The sequence below is a fragment of the Carettochelys insculpta genome, chromosome 2, assembly GCF_033958435.1.
Source record: "Carettochelys insculpta isolate YL-2023 chromosome 2, ASM3395843v1, whole genome shotgun sequence".
NCBI lineage: Eukaryota > Metazoa > Chordata > Testudines > Carettochelyidae > Carettochelys > Carettochelys insculpta.
In genome coordinates this window covers 155,906,088-155,924,392 of record NC_134138.1, presented here as the reverse complement: position 1 = coordinate 155,924,392, position 18,305 = coordinate 155,906,088, and the positions used below count along the sequence as shown (strand labels likewise).

Genomic DNA, 18,305 nt, shown 5'->3' with positions numbered 1-18,305 from the left:
AGCATTAGAGGTCTGGCCTGCCAGACGATTCAAGCTTGCCTGAATACCAATTCCTGTTGGTATCAGCAGACAACACAGCAATGTTCTGCATAAACAAACAGGGAGGTGCTCACTCCTCTGAACCCTTGAGCTGTGGGACTTCTGCCTCACCCATTCAATTCACCTGTAGGTATCATGCCTACTGGGAGCACAGAATGAGTTAGCCGACTGTCTCAGCTGCTCATTCAGCAGCCACTAATGGTCCCTCAGAGCAGATATCACTTTTGCTATATTACAGAGGTGGTTTTTTTCCCCCCGCTTGCATCTGTTCAGGATGTGGAGCAATAGGAAGGGTCACCAGTTCTGCTCCTTCCTGAACCATAGGCACAGTTCTGTGGCAAATGTTTCACCTGTCATGGGCAGGCCACCTTTCCTACGTGTTCCCTCTCATGCACAAGGTCCTCCTACAGTGAACCAGCACAGGGCTTGGTTGAATCTCGTAACACCAGTGATGGTTCACTGTGCTATTAGCCCTATTAGTGGACTGGCCCATAGCCCTGCCCTTGTTTCCAGCCTTCATCACACAGGACTATGGCTGGTTATCGTATCCCAACCTGGAGTCTCTCCATCTCACAGTGTGGGAACTCCATGGTTAAACCAGCCAGTACTTAGACTTAGTAGGACCTCCTGAACTGGGAGGTAGGTAACCCTCCACTCTAGTCACCTGCTTAGCACAGTGTGGTCTCAGTCTATTTTGTGCAGAAAGATAATATTCAAAAACAAGCCTCAGTCCTGTTCGTGCTGGACTACCTGGTTGGCCTGAAACAGCAAGGCTGGGCAGCCTCATCTGTTGTAGTACATGTGACTGCCGTCTTTGCCTTTGTTCCAGAGGTGGAGGGTAGGTTGGTCTTTGGAAACCTGATAGTAGGTTGATTCCTCAAGGAGCTAGATAGACTGTGTTCACGGTTGAGACCACCTCTTCCTCAGTGGGATTTCAGGTTGGTTCTTTCCTGGCTTATGGTCTCAGCCACCCTCTTTGAGCCTGTAGTGTCCTCCTTCTTGCTCTACCTATCCTGGAAGGCAGTTTTCCTGGTATCCATAACTTCAGTCAGAAGCATCTCTAAATTCAAGGTGCTGAAATCTGAGCCCTATGTAGACAAGGTGCAACTATGCCTACACCCTGTATTTTTCCTTAAGGTAGCCTCCCATTGTCATGTAAATCAGGACATTTTCCTACATGTGTTCTTTCCTGTTCCACATGCCAGTAACAGAGAACACATGCTGCATTCCCTGGACCTTAGATGTACCTTGGCCTTCTACAGCAAGCACACAAAGCCATTTTAGATGTCTCTACAGCTCTTCAGTTGCTACAGTAGAGAGGATAAAGTGGCGTCCCATCTCATCTCATCCTAGATTACACGGGCACCAGGAGATGCTATGACTCTGGCTCCAGCATTGATGGTACGCTCTACAAGAGCGCAAACGTCATCTGCTGCATTCCCAGCACAAGTGCCATTTTAGGACACATGCAAAGCAGCCCCATGATCTTCCATCCACATTGTTACCTTGCATTATGCAGTCGTGCAGCAAGCCAGAGATGATACCGCCTTTGGCAGGGCACTGCTCCAATTTGCAACCAGGTGTACTCTGACCTCTCCCTTAAGGGAACTGGTTTGGAGTCATCTAATTGGAATGGATATGAGCTAGCACTCAAAGAACCACCACTTGCCTACCTTTCGTACCCATTGTCCTTCAGCACGTGTTGCTCGTGTCCATTCAGATCCTGCTCTCCTCCCTTCTGTTGTGGTATCCCAGCAAGAAGGAACTGAGCAGTTGGTGGGTTGGCAGGGTCTTACATACACTGCCACGAAAAAAACACCGCTCCAGGGGACTCGACACCCCATTTGAATGGTACTGTTATGGGAAAAAACAGGACAATCATGCATGTGGCACGCGCATATCTAATAGGAATGGACATAAGCAACACATCCCACAGAACAACAGTCATGAATGGTAGGTAACCAGTTTTTATAGTGGTACAAAACTGCTTTTGCTGGTATATCTTATGTGGCATAGTTTGCTGGCTCAGCATGTGCTGGTTCTCTAGCGCCCACTGCACTCCAGACTGGCTATAAACCTGCTACCAAATACCCGTACTAACTCAAAACCAACAAGAAGTCCTGTGGCACCTTACAGATGAACAGATACTTTGGAGCATAAGCTTTCGTGGGCAAAGACCTGCTTCATCAGATGTATCTGGATGTATGATACCTCTACAGGACCTGTTGTTTTTGAAGATACAGACTAACGTGGCTACTTCTCTGGTACTTGTACTACCTCAGGTTCCTATGGCACCCAGATTTCCACTGCACCAGCCCATTCTGTTCTCTCTCTCCTCTCCTCTTCCCCTGCACTGCAAACATACTCAACCTTCCTACTTCTCCTAGCCCTGCTGGGGTACAGCTATACTACCAAGGTTTGTCACCAAAAAACTACCTTTCAGCAGCAAAACGCTAAGGGTGTGCACACTGAAATGCAGGGTTTTGTGTTTGGTTTTGTTTTTTTTTTTGGGGGGGTGGTGTTGAGGTTTGGTGACAACAGATTTCCACTCCTACTAAAGACTTTTCTTTTTTCCCCTCCCTTTGTTGTTGACAAATAGATACTGCTGTTTGTTTTGTCCACAGAACTGGCTTCTGCTGGTATCCCACCTGATAGCTTGGCTCAGTTTTTCTTAAAGCATTTTCACTGAGATGTGGTGAATCCACATTAGCAATTACATTTTGAATAATGGCTTCTATCTGTTAACTGATGCATGTTAGAGTGCTATTTTGTAATCAGAATGTATTGCAATTCAAAATCACATACCCTACAGAAGTCTGTTACATTAATGCAGTTACCTTTGTCAGCCAAACAAGTAACTTCATAAAAATACATTTGTTTGTGAGACCTTTTACAAGATACTTGATTATCAGATATTCACCACATTGACATCTGAAAACAACTGTTAAAAGGAAGAAACAACAAATATATAAAAAAGTCAACAGTACTATCCATGAGTCAAACTGAAGTGTCTGGGCTATAATAAAATATTTATGCTTTCATAATTGATTAAGATTTATGTGGACTTTGGGAGATTTTGAATATGTGTATTTCTTTTCTTTTAAATGCTTGTATCTTCTAAAAAAAGTACAGGCATATACATTGTTGTCCCTTACCAACATTGTCTTTTTAAAATTACTTTTTCTGTGGCATATTTATATATATTTTGCTACCTCTAGAACCTGTGTTCTTTTCTCTACAATTTGAAACTCTCCACTCCAACATCCTCAGACCCTGATTAGTGCTGAACTAGAAAATTTGCCAGACCTCTGGAGGTCAATATTGTCTACAGGTTGCACCTCCCTTGTCTGGTACCCTTGGGACCTTACCAGACCCGCGTGAAGGAATTTGCTCCATATGGGGCGGTCCCCTGCTTCCAGCCCCAGAGCCTGCTTCCCTGCCCCTCCTGCTGGCTCTGCTTTGTCTCACTGGTCCCGCATACATCCAGCCCTGACCCCCTTTCCTTTGGCCTGGTCTCTGGCCCTGCTGGGTTGACGCTGGTCCAGCTATGCTGGGGTGGCAGATGCAGATGTGGACTCCAGCCATGGCTGGACTGGCAGACATGGCCAGGCCCTGCGGGTGCTGAGTCCAGCCCTGGCTGGGCTGCTGGTACAGCCAGGCCTTGGCCTCATGGAGGCCAGCTCCAGCCCAACTGGTCTGCTGGCGTACCCCTCAGGCACCACCTCTGGCTCTGGCCGGGCTGCTGAATGTGGCCCTATGGGCACTAGCTCCAGCCCCACCTGGGGACACAAGACCTGCTGGGCTCTGCTGCCCAGAGCCACCAGCCTCCCTATCACCAGGCTCCTCACGGCCCTCCCCTTATTAGCCTTCCAACCTGGGGCTCTTGGGTCCTGCCAGACCATGAATGTTGGCAGATATGAGAATGCTGGCTTTGGGACATGCAACCTGTAACAGCATTATTCATACTTCTACTCCTTACTAGGCTTTTAGAAGACATTTAGGGGTAAGTTACAGCTAAATAACAACAGAGAACACTGAGAGCCAGGAGTGGTGGCTGTAAACAAACTTTATGGGACCACGGGAAACTTGGCCACACCCATGATAAGTGGACATCTGGCTAACTAAAATCGTGCCGGATTACGGATGTCGTGGGACAAGAGAGAGCCAAACTAGAGAGGTTCAACCTGTAGCATGCTATGAGGTTCTGCTACTGTACGCACCAGATCAGTGCTGTAATCAATGGTCACATATTCTTTTTTGGAAATGAGTTATTTATTTGACAATACGAAAATATACCAAAAAGTAATGATGTGCATTGTGTGCTTCCCAGGTGCGTTTATTCCTGGAGTTCCTGTCCAGCCAGTAGTCTTACGTTATCCGAACAAACTGGTAAGTTCAGTTTACTTTGAAGATTAAGGCTACGGAATATGTTACTCTTTGGACCTAGCATTCCCAGCCCTAACATTCTTAGAACAGATAAAAAAAAAAAAACTACCCACACATTGTACAAGGGATTGTGCAGACCATTAAGGCATGAATGTATGGCTGAGTAAAACAAAATGTCCAAGAAACAATATTTCAGATTAGGATTGGCCTTGGTAAAATAACAACACACTAGGTGTCAGCTAACCAGGTAAACACATTCTTGAATGAAGAAGGTGATAACAAAAGATCTCTTAAGTGACTATCTGAAGGCATTCCTAAGGGATGTTACACAAATTGACCCCTTGTAAAAACAAGGAGGGATGACAGGATAATGGAAAAGGGTCCTCTGTTCGAAGTCATGCGTTCAAGGATTAGGTAGGTAACTAACACCACCTGCAGGGTAGTATGGAACTTGTTCGAATCAATATATAAAAGAAGTGATGATTACAGGGGAATGTTTGTGCAAGTCTAAGGGAAAAGACCCTAGCTTCCTGACTGAATTGGTACCATTGTTACAGGCATACATGGGTTAGTATACTTAGCTCCTATGAGCCACTACTATGGTACGTTGACAGTAAACCTGGATGAGCTCATACCGAACTTGGGGCCTTCCTTTATGAGTAACAAGAAGGCTGTTAAATCAGCAAGCTGCATTCTCTGCTAGTTCAGCTAACTCTGAAGCTCCAAGGACAATAGCACTAGTCGCATTAATAACTTTAGCAGCCTTAATGACATTCAACCCCATTAACACCACCTAATTTCCATAGATATTCCTTTCAAGCACCTTCATATTCTGCTGCATGGTAATTTCTGTTGTTTTTCTGACCCTTGTCATTCCTTAAAGCCTACAATGGCAGTTTGGCTTAGTCCATTTCCTTCAAAGATTTCCATGACTTGTTCTCTAGTAAGGTAGCAAACTCTCTATAAATATGTTCTTTCTCATCTCTGTAGCTTACCATGAGCCTGTCTCTTATTAGAAAATCCTCTAAGAGGCCAAAATTGAAAGACTGGTTCTTGAGTGTCACACTTATGACAAATTCTTCAGTACTTACTTGTTCCTTCTGCACTCTTGTGTGGAAGAAGAATCTTTCAAAGGCATCACCTTCTAGGTATGCAGGCCTCAACCTGTGCTAGGCCCCTATCATAATCACTGCTGTCCTTGAGTGAGCTCTGAAAGTCATTATAAACATATAGGGCATCTATGCCAGCCAGAAATCATCTCACTTTTCTGGCACCATCCATCATTTGTGTTTACATAACAGAGTGGTGAGAGACTATCATAAGCATAAGCCAGTCTGCCTGGTTTGTCTTCTGCAGCCTGAACCCCACCTTCCAAAAGAGAGACTGATCATTGGCCTTCGCAGCCATTGCCCATATCTTTACTCAGCATTGACACCTAATGCGATGGGAAGGACGAAGTTTGCAGCTGCTTGAGAAAACTTTTAGGCTGATAGTTTTTCTCCCAGGGATGTTAACCAGTGCAATAAACTGCTAGAATTTCCCAGGTTAGAGATGCCATTTCAGTTGCTTAAAGTGGTCACCAGAATACTGAGTAGAATCCATCACTTGGTGATACCACTGTCCAGAAGAGAAGTGTCATTAAATTGCCCACTTTTGAAAACTGACGCTCAACGTTCCTTCTAATCTTTTCCATCCATTGGTGGACTTTTTTCATCCAGATGCAGAATAATTTTTTATGTGCGCCACCTATAGAAACACAAAACCTAGCTGTGGGCACTGTGCTAAGCAGATGGGTGGCATTTGAATTCCTCCTCAGTGGCCACACACGTGCACAGTTTACAGGGAAGGCTGCTGACTGTCGTATTTGCTGGACAAATAGCAGCAATCCAGGCCAGAGGCTTAATTTTCTGATATCTAAAGGGCTGTGGTTGCTGCTATCGGCTATAAGTGCACTTTCTGATTTGGCAGAGTCAGGCAAACACACAGAAGCCTAAGGGAGGGTTCCTGAGAATGAAAGACGCCTACCAAAAAACCCCAAACTTAATACGTGTGCAGTCCTGGGGTACTTTAGTGGCACCAGGATCACCATTAGCACCCCTTCTAACGATGGAAGATGACAACTGGCTATTGAAAGTTTCCATATTACTCTAGGAGCAAGGGTGAGTCTTAAGTCCCTTTCTAGTGTTGGTTATGGGGAAAGTGCCCCTTTTTCTTTCATATATTTTTGCTTTTATCAAATTAAGAAACAATGTTAAACTCCAGGCTTAACTTATTCATTCAGCCATTACAGCTGCTTCACGATTTCTTTTTCTTAGCTGCTGACCTTTCAAATTCATTTAAATGTATTTTTGTGGGAGTTTTGGTACATGCTATTTTCTTTTATTCTGTTTGTGTTTTAAGCAGTAACAAAATTAAGATATTGACATTGTCTGTAACTTTCAAGATCCTGAGAGTCTTAATTTCATTGACTCTCTGATTGATTTTGGGTACTTAGCCATGTTTTCTGTAAGCTGAGTGCTTGGACGGCCGCCAAGGAGAGATTCAGGTGCCACTCACCTGATTAGCAGAGTGCCCACAGCTGTCAGCATGTGTTTCTATTGACGGTGTGTTCTGTGTGTGGATGGAAACAATTAGAAGGGATACTGGCACTCCGCATCAAATTTAGAAACATACAGTTAAGAGGATGTATTTCTTAAACTACTGTCTGACATTGCCTTCTTAAAAACTGAACTTCTTATCTTTCTTCCAAATCCTCTTTACTCCATTTTCCATTGGTGTCTTATACCCCATTTACACAGTTGCTCAAGCCCTTAACCCAGAAGTCATTGTAAACGCCTGCCCTCCTTATCTCACAAATTCAGGGCTGTGCAAATCTTGCATTTTCTTCCTCCAGCATGTTTAATCTTCTGGCTTTTTTTTCCTGTTTGTCCTCACAATTAAAACTTTTTTTAATGGTCGTCATAATCTTCCCTCTTGGCAGCCGTCACTTGCCCCTTGCCTCCCTCACATCCATATTGTGCCTCCCTCCCCTTTCCATTCAGAACATGGCCACTAAGAATACCTTCCTCATTTGATCTAAACATTTCATCTCCCCGTTCCTCCTTTTTTCATTGGATCACATTTGTTTCTTGGTCTCTTCTTCTAGACCCTGCATAGCTATCTCTTCCTGCTCTCTACCCTTGTTCTTATGCCATGTGTCACTCCAGCCATGATAGCCTTGATGCTTTGCTTATTCACTTCTTCCACAATAATTTCTGTGCTTTTTCCCAGGTTTCCCCTACATGTGTAACCCCTTTTCTGAGCTAGTGTGCAAAAACAGTACACTCTCCTGTTTCAAATACCTCTTAAAGTCCCACTTCTAATGTCATGCCAACAAAAAGGTAGCCAGCTAATATTGCCAAGGTGGAGGTGCAACTGAAAATAGCTTCATAACTGTGTAACAAAAATGGAAGACATTGAATTAATAAAATTTGTGCCAGTCATTTCTTTGACCACTCTGTATGTGATATCCTTCTCTACCGTCTTTCACTAGTTTTGTCTTTCCAGATCTTCATAGCACACACTCTTGCTTCTTATAGATCTGCCTTTCCTGTCAATTTTCTTGTCCCAAGGTCAATGCAGACCTCCAACACTATTGAACAAGTTAAGGACAGATTGACAAGGCAGAATATGGAATAATGTTAATGCTTTCGTTGTTTGTGTACTGTATCTTCAATTTTATGTGGCTGGTTTTCTTCAGAGGAGAAAAAACACTTTGTATTCTGGCCAATACAGATATTTAGAAGAGAGGCAATGTGACCTTGCAAGATGCTATCTCTGTTCTTTTACTGCTTTGTTCTCTTAAGCAAAAGTAAAGTGTGCTTTTTACATGTGAAAAATTTGCTATTTGGGGAAAACAAATCTGCACCATATGTATTCCTAAAAATATTTTTTCGGTGTTCTGGCTGTTGAGTGATCTCTGGGTCTGCAAATATGTTATAAATTGGTTTTATTTGTAAAAGTTGAGTTTAACTGACGGTTGTTTTGTAGCTTTATAAAAAGCAGACTGAAGATCCCAACTTAACAGGCTTACTTTTACCATTAAGTACATTTTTAAAATAGAGGGTTGTGGTTCCCATGGTAGTTTAGAGTAGGTACCATGTGGTGTTCTGTGAATTTGCAATGTTTCATCTTTGTTGGTTTGTAGGACACAATCACATGGACATGGCAAGGTCCAGGAGCGTAAGTCAATTCTGTTTTATTCTCTTTGTTCAGCAGTTGCTTTCTTGAATTAGTTTGGTATTGTTATATGAAATTGTACGAGTGCACTTTCAAATCGATATTGTTGGTTACTGGAGCATTCTTCAGAATGAATGTGTGCCTTTTATTTGATTATCACATTATGAAAACATTCAGCAACTAGATCCCAAATACACATGCAAAGTAAATCTTGCTAGTACATTTTGTAGGCGTATGCAGTGGATTTTTGTTTTGGTATTTCACTTTTAATATTTCTGATGAGCCTATCTGAAGGGAGATTACTGTTTTTAATCATTATGTTATCTGTGACTCATCACTTGGCATTTCTATCAGTTTTATATTGATTTATGGTTTTATTGCTATCCTTTGAAAATGTTCTGTAGTATTTTAGAATCTTATTTTTCCCACAGACTGTTTTATTTAAAATAGAACTATCCAGGTTGTAAAAGCCATTGCAAAATATATTAACCATCCTGTATAATATGAAATAAATCAATATTTACAGTAGAAACACTCACCTCACGGAGTGTTATTTTAGCTCTGTTCATGCCCAGAAAAAGTTTGGAGATAGAGGATTTTGAATAAGAACTTAATGGCAAATAGTGAATGTTGTAGATCAAGAGGAAAAGTTAATTTTATGAACAATGCCCTGCCATTAGCCTCCTGTATCTGAGATAGTAGCTGAGTAATTTAACTGATTTAACCTGCTATAATATAATAGAATCAGAAAGATTAGGGGTGGAAGAGACCTTACGAGGTCATGTAGTCCAGCTCTTTGCTCAAAGCAGAACCAATCACAACTAGATCATTCCAGCCAGGGCTTTGTTAAGCTTACCATTAAACTCTGAGGAAGGAGATTCCACCCTCTGCTGAGGTAACCCATTACAATGTTTCATGATTGTCCTAGTGAAATAGTTTTTCCTAATATCCAACCTACACCTCCCCCACAGTAACTTGAGACCATAGCGAATGACCCAAGCCTGCGCAAGGTGTGACCTCACCAGATGTGACCTCACCAGTGTCCTAGATGTTAGCAGTGCTCTTACCTATGCAGCCCAATATACCATTAGCCTTCTTGTCACCAGGAGGACACTGTTTACTCACTTCCAGCTTCTTGTCTACTCCCCAGGTACTTTTCTGCAGAACTGCTGCTTAGTCCATCGGTTCTCAGCCTGTAGCACTGCATGGGATTCTTCCTTCCTATGTGCAGCACTCTGCACTTGTCATGTTGAACCTCATCGTGTTTCTTTTGGCCCAATTTTCCAATTTGTCTAGGTAACTCTGGATCATATCCCTGTCGTCCAGCATATCTACCTCTCCCTCCTAGTTCAGTGTTATCTGTGAACTTGCTGAATGTGCAGTTTATCCCATTGCCCAGATCATTAGTGAAGAAGATGAACTAAACCAGCCCCAGAACTGACCCCCTGAGGCAGTGTACTAGAAACTGGTTGCCAGTTAGCCTGGTGTTGATCACTACTCATTGAGCCCAGTGATCTAGCCAGTTTCCCATCTGCTTTAGTCCACTCATCCAAGCTGTAGTGCTTTAATTTGCTGGTGAGAATACTGTGGGAGACCATGTAAAATCTTTGCTTAAGTCAAGATGTGTCATGTCCACTGCTCTCCTCATGTACACAGAGTGCATTTTCTCATCATAGAAGGCAGTTAGGCTTATCAGACATGACTTGCCCTTGGTGAATCTATATGGATGTTCCTGATCAAGTATTTCAAAATGGGTTCCTTGAGGACCTGCTCCATGATTGTTCCAGGGACTGAAGCGAGTAGTTGACAAGATTCTCTTTCTTCCCTTTTTAAAATAGGCATTTGCCTTTTTCCAGTTATCCAGGATTACCACAAGGTTGCACAAGTTTTCAAAGATAATGGTCAATGGCTCTGCAATTACATCAGTAAACTCTCAGGGCCCTTGTATGCATTAGATACGGACCCTTGGACTTGTTCAGGTCCAGCTTTTCTAAATAGTCCTCAACCTGTTCTTTCACTAATGAGAGCTGCACGTCTCTTCCTCAGATTGTGCTGCCCAGTACAGCAGTCTGAGTCCTAACCTTGTATGTGAAGACTGGCAAAAAAAAAAAAAAGGGTTGAGTACTTGATTTTTTTCCATATAGTCTGACACTTGATTTCCCCATTCCATAAGGATCCCACATTTTCCCTGACAACATTGCTAATGCTAGCATGGCTGTAGAAACACTTACTGTTATCCTTCACATATCTTGCTATCTGCAACTCCAGTTGTACTTTGGCCTTCCTGATGACACCCCACCATGCTTGAGCACTATTTTTATACTCCTCCCTAGTCAGCTGTCTCTTTTCACTTCCCGTAAGCTTCTTCCTTGGGTTTAAGTTCACCAAAGATTTCTCTGTTAAGCCAAACAAATTGGCTTCCATATTTGCTGTCCTGCTGTTGGAGTGGTTTGTTCCTGTGCCATCAATGAGGCTTCCTTAAAATACGGCCAGATGTCCTGGACTCCCCCTGATAGCAATCTGCCAGGAGATCCTTCCAGTGAGTTCCCTGAGGCAGTCAGTCTGCTTTTCTAAAGTCCATGGTGTGTTTTCTTCTGTTCTCCTTTCTTCCTTTTTGTCAGAATCTTAAACTCAACCAGTGTTGTTTTTGTGCTGCTACTTGCCTGTACTGCGTACTGGCATCTCGGCAGCCCCAGCCACGGGATTGGCTGGAGGTAGAGGAGCCAGCTGAGTATCGGCTCCTTATTTTTTATTTTTCTTTCTTTTTTTTTTTTTTTTTTTAAAAACAAAAAAGACACTGTACTCAACCGTTCCATGGTCATTGCTGCCCAGGGTACCACTTAATAGTATCATATCTTCCCAATTTGTGAGCAGCAGGTCAAGAGGAGCATGAGCCCTAGCTGGTTCCTCCTGCACTTGCACCAGGAAGTTATCCTCTGCATTCTCAAAAAACTTCCTGAATGGTATGTGGATTGCTTGACAGCTGCTGGAAGAGTAATCTGCGTAAAAGGCCACTTTTGAGGCAGCTGGAATTGTAAATCGTTTAAAGCTGTGTAGGTTAAAACCAGCACCTCAGACTGAATCAGAAACCAGTGTGGACTCAGGCATAAGATGTCTTTTGGAAAAATATGTCCAAGTGGATTGCCACATTCAGTACTTCTGGATGTTTTCTCCAGACAGCTCTGTTCACTCAGTGTGATACCTACCAGATGTCAAGCAAAGAGATACTGTACTTTTGTGTGGCTGACACCCGCAAAGAGTATGCACCCTGAAAGCAAACAATCCATTCTGAATTCAGGCATTTTGTTAAGTATATCAACCAACTCCCAACAGCCTAAATAGCATACAGCTCTGTTACTCATCTTAACTTAGATTCACCAGGCTTTCCTCATGGCTGTTCCTCATCTATTTCAGTACCTTGCTGAATTAGTCTGTTAGGCACTTCAGCAGCTATAGTGTAAAACAAAATATTTTAGAACCCGAACATAGCATTATCTGACTGCCTGAAGAGCTGGTTCTTAGTGGAGCCTGAAACTGAATGGGGTCTGTTGTTCTCCAAGGGTAGATTAATACAAGTCTTCTTTCACACCCAACTTCAAAATAAAGGAAGTTAATAGTTTGTTCCCCAAATCAAAACAAAAAGTGTCAGCAACTTCCAACTTTATTTAAACGACATGGTTGTTGACCATAAAAGCAATGAGAAGTCCTGTGGCACCGTATAGACAAACAGATTTATTGGAACATAAGCTTTTGTGGGCAAAGACCCACTTCGTCAGATGCACAGTTTCTGCAGATACAAACTAGCATGGCTACCCCTCTGGTAGCTGTTGACCATGACACTTTTCAAAAGCAAATTTACAAGTTTTTGGAAAGTATAAAAATGTGCTAGGGTTGTGGGCTTCTTACATAATGAACATCACTTTTTTACTGCTGCAGAATTCCCACTTCATTGCCTGGATTTTAATATGCAACTTTTCAATAAATGTTCTTAGGTACTTACAGAAACCTCTGAAAACACATAAATGCATAAAAGTGCAATGCATCTGACTTGAAAGACATAATGTTGGGTAAAGAATTCAGCATGCTGTTTGTTGGTTGTTTGCTACGCTTGGAACTTATCTTTTTTCTTTCCTTCTTTTGTAAGGTTGGAAATTCTGTGGCTTACCTTGTGTCAGTTTCACAATTCTGTGGAAATTGAGGTTAGTATAAAAGCAGTAATGCTTTCTATTTTAGGCAATACCAAAATTCATTTCTTGTTGACTGTATGTATTTCACACCATCATTTCTGGAGTAAAACAGTATAATTAAAATATATAACTAGACTTAAAATATTAACCCGGCATTGTATGCAATCTGAATACCCCTCACATTTTGCATAAACAGTTCTGTTGATTCACCAAGTTTCATCAGAACTGGCCTTCCTCTGCTCTTACAAGATTAACCGCTTGATTAACCAAGTAGTTCTGTCTCCTAAAGCACCTACACTTTGAAGTTGCCATGGGGGAGAATTAACCTAATGAAGTGCTGCATATTCACCGCACTACTTCATTAGTAATCTCCCATCGCCCTGATTACCATGCCCTCTTTGAAGTTGGGGGCAGGTGTAGACAAGCCCTTCATGTGGTAAATTGAATGGAAAAGCAACATTAATGCCAACACAGTAAACTGTTTCTCTGAGAAGTTAAGGGTAGCAGAATTATACTCCTGGCTCTCAGGAACTGTCTCAATGTCTCTTCACTTTATCATCTTTATATTTATGTCTTACATAAAATGAAGCAGGAGTAATTGCTTTTAAATCAGTGGAATACATTTAGTAACTTCCACAGAAAATACATTTCACAAGTAGTCTGTTGTAGAAATTGTTCGTAAAGTATACATTTTTAACAAGTTTAAATAAAATCCATTCCAAATATGTTTTAAAGTTCTATACAGACATTATGCACTGGGTGTCTGCTCAGGAATGTTGCATTTCCAGTTTAAGGCCGCAAGGACCCTTTAGTTGTCAAAGGTATCTTGGTCCTCTAAGTCACTGTTTCTCAACCTTTTTGGCATTAGGGACTGCCTGGATGCCTTCTTAAATGGCATCCGTGAGATCTCCAGAACCAGCTTTGGTCAGCAGACCAGTTGTTGGGAAACATTGCTATAAATTAGTGGTAGTTCAGACATATTTTAACTTGTCCCTGAAATATCCAGCGTTGCCCCTGTTTTCTCCTTTGCTAGCTAAGAGTGCCGACTTCCATTTGATATCTGTCCAGGAACCACAAATCACTCAATAGGCTCTCAAAATTAATTATTGTCCCCTTGAACACTCTTTTAATTGGGAGCTGGTTAAGAAAACATAGTCTGTTCAAATTACTCTACCATCCTAGTGTATTCAACAATTTAAAACATTGCTACAGACTGACATATCTATTTACCTAAACAAAATAGTCATGCGGAATATCTTCAGCAGCAGTGTAGTCTTCAAAACATGTGCTTTAGTGGGTATAGGCCTGCCTGGCCCAAGATGTTGGATGGCCTTTGATGCAGACAGTGTGATGATAAAAGCTGTTGCTTATTAATATAAATACCCATAAATACCTATGTCTGTTCGTTTCAGTTTTTTGGAGCTCAGTATGCTTTTATGTATCATTTTCCGAATCCCTTGGCCTCCATATCAGATTCCCAGTTCGGGCAAGCTGTCCTGCAGGCTCTCTCTTGTAGAAGAAGTAAATATGTAATTCTTGTTCTCTGTCAATATTAGACCGGATCCCCACTTACAGTGAATATGCACAGAGCACAAGTCAGGAGGCATGAGCATGTGTTGAGTTCATTTTTGTGTGTTCTGAACAACTTGCGCTGTGTTTGAGGACTCTTGGGCTACTTTCGACCACACTGAGCTGCAGCAGCCACAGGAGGCAGAAAATAGTGGAGGACTGAGGTAGTAGTCGGACCACTCTCTTGCCTTGCTACACAGGCAGAAGAGAGGAGAGGTTGTAGATCAGCTCTGGGCTACCAGAAGACCATCCTCGACCTGGCCTGATCGATCATATTGTGATTGTTTAGTCTTCTCTTTTCTATAACTCAGAAAATAGGATTTGGTTTTATTAATTCTGCATCTGCTAGAACTGGAAGGGACCTTGGGAGGTCATCTAGTCTAGTCCAGTCCCCTGCCCGCTACAAAATGCTTATGTTTTATTGGGGGGAGGGATAGCTCAGTGGTTTGAGCATAAACCCAGGATTATGAGTTCAATCCTTGAGGATGCCATTCAGGGACTGGGGCAAATAGATGTCAGGGACGGTGCTTGGTCCTGCCAAGAGGGCAGGGGACTGGACTAGATGACCTCCCAAGGTCCCTTCCAGTTCTAGGAGATGCAGATCTCCAGTTATTTTTTTCTTTTTTTCTTTGTTAGTTCCTGCCTCAAGTCCAGTAGCTGTGATTGAACTAGAACATTTCTTCTTCAAAACCATCTAATCTTCATTTTAAAATTGCCCTGCAGGTTGTTTGCTGACTTTTTATAGCTGTAGCCCTGGTCCGGCAGTCTGTCAGAAACATACCAGTCAGACTGTGGCTTCCAGCAGCCTTGGTTACTACTTGCCAGTTGACCCCATAATACTTCGTCCCACATTTTCCCATCAGTGTGTGTTCTGCACTGTCCAGGGTACTTCTGGATAGTTCAGGTATTAGCAGTCTGTTGTAAAGGGTCAGATTTAACAGTTGAGTGCCACTGTATCTGGAGTTAACCAAACAGTTCAATTTAAACAGAGCACTGGATTGATTTGGATTAAAAATGTTAGTTTGTGAACAAAGAAGATAGAATTTTAAGTCAATTCAAGTATCAGGTGTTAAATTCAGAAATGGGATACATGAGAGATGAAGATGAAATGGTTTCTAGTAGCTAAAACTTAATATTCCAGATATGGTTAAAGGTAAAATCTTAATTTCATGTTTCAAACAACATAGCTGACCAAATTCTCAGCTCAAAATCTTCCCCCAAAGTCAAAGGGTTGATTGCTTTGTTATATTTGGTGAAAGAGAACACTGCGAGCTTGGGGTTTTCTGTCACTTTTTCATGTAGTCTGATTAATCTTTGGAGTGGATTCTTCTGAGCATTACCATCAACATAAAGCTTATTCAAACAGTGAAGAAGGCAACAGGCAGCCTGGTGGTTGAAGGAGGCTCCCATGTTCTTTCTGCTCACTTGTGTTTGGTGAAATGCAAATTTGCTTTATCTCTTGCCATTTTCTCTGCCTGTTATCTCACAGATCCTCTTTACTTTTTATATGTCATTCCCCGCCCTCCCCCCACCATTCAGGATACTTCTGCCTAGTCAGGGTAGTCTAGTTTTGAACATATGCTAAGAACATCAAGCCAGGAGATTTCAAAACATACATACTTTTCATGATGATATTATTGACCAATGAGTGAGTTTTCAAATGATTCCTCACAAGTTATATTTTGTATGAAGATTATTACAGTCATGAATAGGGTATGAATAAATGATGTACTCCATCACTTTATCCAAAAAGGAAGAAAAGTCAGACTCCCTGTAGTCCACTAAGATCTTTGACCAGTTGGTTTTATGTGAAAGGTGTTCGGATGTTAGGATAAGCAGCAGAATGTAATCCTAAATAGATGATGAAAACAGAAAGCATGACTAATGTCTTAGAACCATTGACGTTCTTAAGACAAGTTGCGAATCTTGGTATGGTCACTGCTCAGTTATGCATGCAGTCAGAAATAAACAAAACTAGAAAACAGATAATGGGGAATTGAAAGATTGGAGGTTTGGGAAGGGTCTGTAAAACAATCATTTTCTTCTGAAATAGTATGCAGAATGAAAATGGAGAATCGTGGCATTTGGGAAAACAGTTAACATCTTCCTGCCCCCAACTCAAAAGAGGAAATCAAAAATCACCTAGTCTGTGTCTCTGAGGTAGAAATAAGCAGAGCCAAAGCCACATGGTCATCTATAGCATTTGATGTGGCTTTTCTTAACTCAGGGCATGAAGATTTAATTTTCTAAGTTGGATTTTTTTGGTAGCTTTCAATGTGATACTGTTGTTACAGTCCTATAAATATAAGTTTCAGTTCTAGTTTACATCTTTCACTGTACTCTTATAATACAAATGTTTTTCAATGTTAAATATTTTGCTATAATTTAGTTTTCTATGTACAGTTCCTACCTGTGTATATGCCTTCAGAAGAGGAAAAGAAAAACCCATCTTTGTATGCAAATAATGTCAGACGTGTAATGGCAGAGTAAGTATGCTATTAATATATTGGATTATGGACTGGAAAAATAGATGCTTGGTTTCTCTTTGGTATCAAAAAGAAGTATTTAAAGTTATTAATATTTGCCTGCCTGTAACTTATATTTCATATTCATAAGGTCCTACCAAATTCACATTCTATTTTGATTGATTTTATGAACATAGGATTTTAAAAACAGTACATTTCATGATTTCAGCTATTTTAAGCTGAAATTTCACAGTATTGTAAATTTAGGAATCCTGAATCAAAAAGGTGTCTCATAGGTGGGGTGTCTCAAGGTTATTGTAGAGGGGGTTGTGGTACCTCTTTTCTTATAACTGAGCTGCCTTTAGCAGTGGTGCTGCCTTTGGAGAGTGGAAGCTGCTGGCTGGAAGCCCAGCTCTAAAGGCAGAGGAGCTACTAGCAGCAGAGGAGAATTTAAGGTGGCACAGTATGTATGGTAAAGCCACCAGTGTTTCCTGTAAGCTATGCACTTGTGTGGCTTCTGAAGGGAGAGTCAAAAGTTACCCTGCTAATTAGCAGAGCCACACAGCAAGCGCCCCCCCACCCCACAAAAAAAAAAGCCAAAAACATTATTCTGCACATGGGTGGACAAAATTAGAGGGACCATATTTATGCAGTGCAGCTGTTGAGACACTGCCTTCACAGCTGGAGGCTGGGCTAGCAACTCATGCTGTCCAGCTGCACACATCTGAAAGCAGTACAGAAGTAAGGATGGCAATACTGTAATCCTCCTAAATTAGCCTTGTGGTGCAACTCTCTGTTGGGCCAGGACCCTCAAGTTGAGAATCGCTGGTCGTCCCTATGAAATCTCTTATTGTGTAGAATAAAAGCACACAAAAGACCAGGTTAACAAAAATCTGTTAACAAAAGCCTTAGTAAGAGGAGAATAGTGGTGTTTGCATATAGCTTACTGGAGTGGTGAAAAGCCTCACTAAATAAGTTTTGTGAAGTGTAAGGTGAATATTAAAACCACTCCGTGGAACAGGTGGGAGCGGTAGTCAAGGTTTCACAGCTCAGCCCTGTTCTTATTTCATTAGGCCAAGGAAACACTATTCAGCAAAGATCAGCACATAAAGAGTTGCTTGGATTAAAAAAAGGCTTTATCGGGTGTGTGTTGGACATCAGTAAAACGTCTGGACGTTTCTTCCACTGTTTTTCCCTTCCTTGCTAAGTGCTTAGTGAGTGACATCTTCTCATGCTCATGAAGATAGAATCACCTACAGGCTTTGCTTTTTAAAAGAGTCACTGAAGGCCCACCTGCTTCAGAGATGATTAGCTCTAACAGTCCAGAAGATAAACTTCTAGGTGTAGGTATAGGATGAGTCACCTTGCACGTGATGGCTTTGTCAGTTCTTAAATGATTCTTTGTGCTCTGAAACCTCAGGGCATATAGTTATATTTGATT

At 41.8% G+C, this 18,305-nt stretch overlaps 1 protein-coding gene across 3 annotated transcripts in view; it reads left to right on the top strand.

The window, feature by feature from the left end:
* The window catches only part of LPCAT1 (lysophosphatidylcholine acyltransferase 1), a 124,791-nt gene that overhangs the window by 38,849 nt on the left and 67,637 nt on the right, over window positions 1-18,305 (top strand). For all 3 annotated transcript variants that reach the window (XM_074987896.1, XM_074987895.1, XM_074987894.1), the window contains exons 6-9: window positions 4,370-4,428; window positions 8,612-8,646; window positions 12,788-12,842; window positions 16,803-16,885. In XM_074987896.1, coding sequence (XP_074843997.1) covers window positions 4,370-4,428; window positions 8,612-8,646; window positions 12,788-12,842; window positions 16,803-16,885 — 232 coding nt within the window. The remainder of the gene's footprint in view (window positions 1-4,369; window positions 4,429-8,611; window positions 8,647-12,787; window positions 12,843-16,802; window positions 16,886-18,305) is intronic.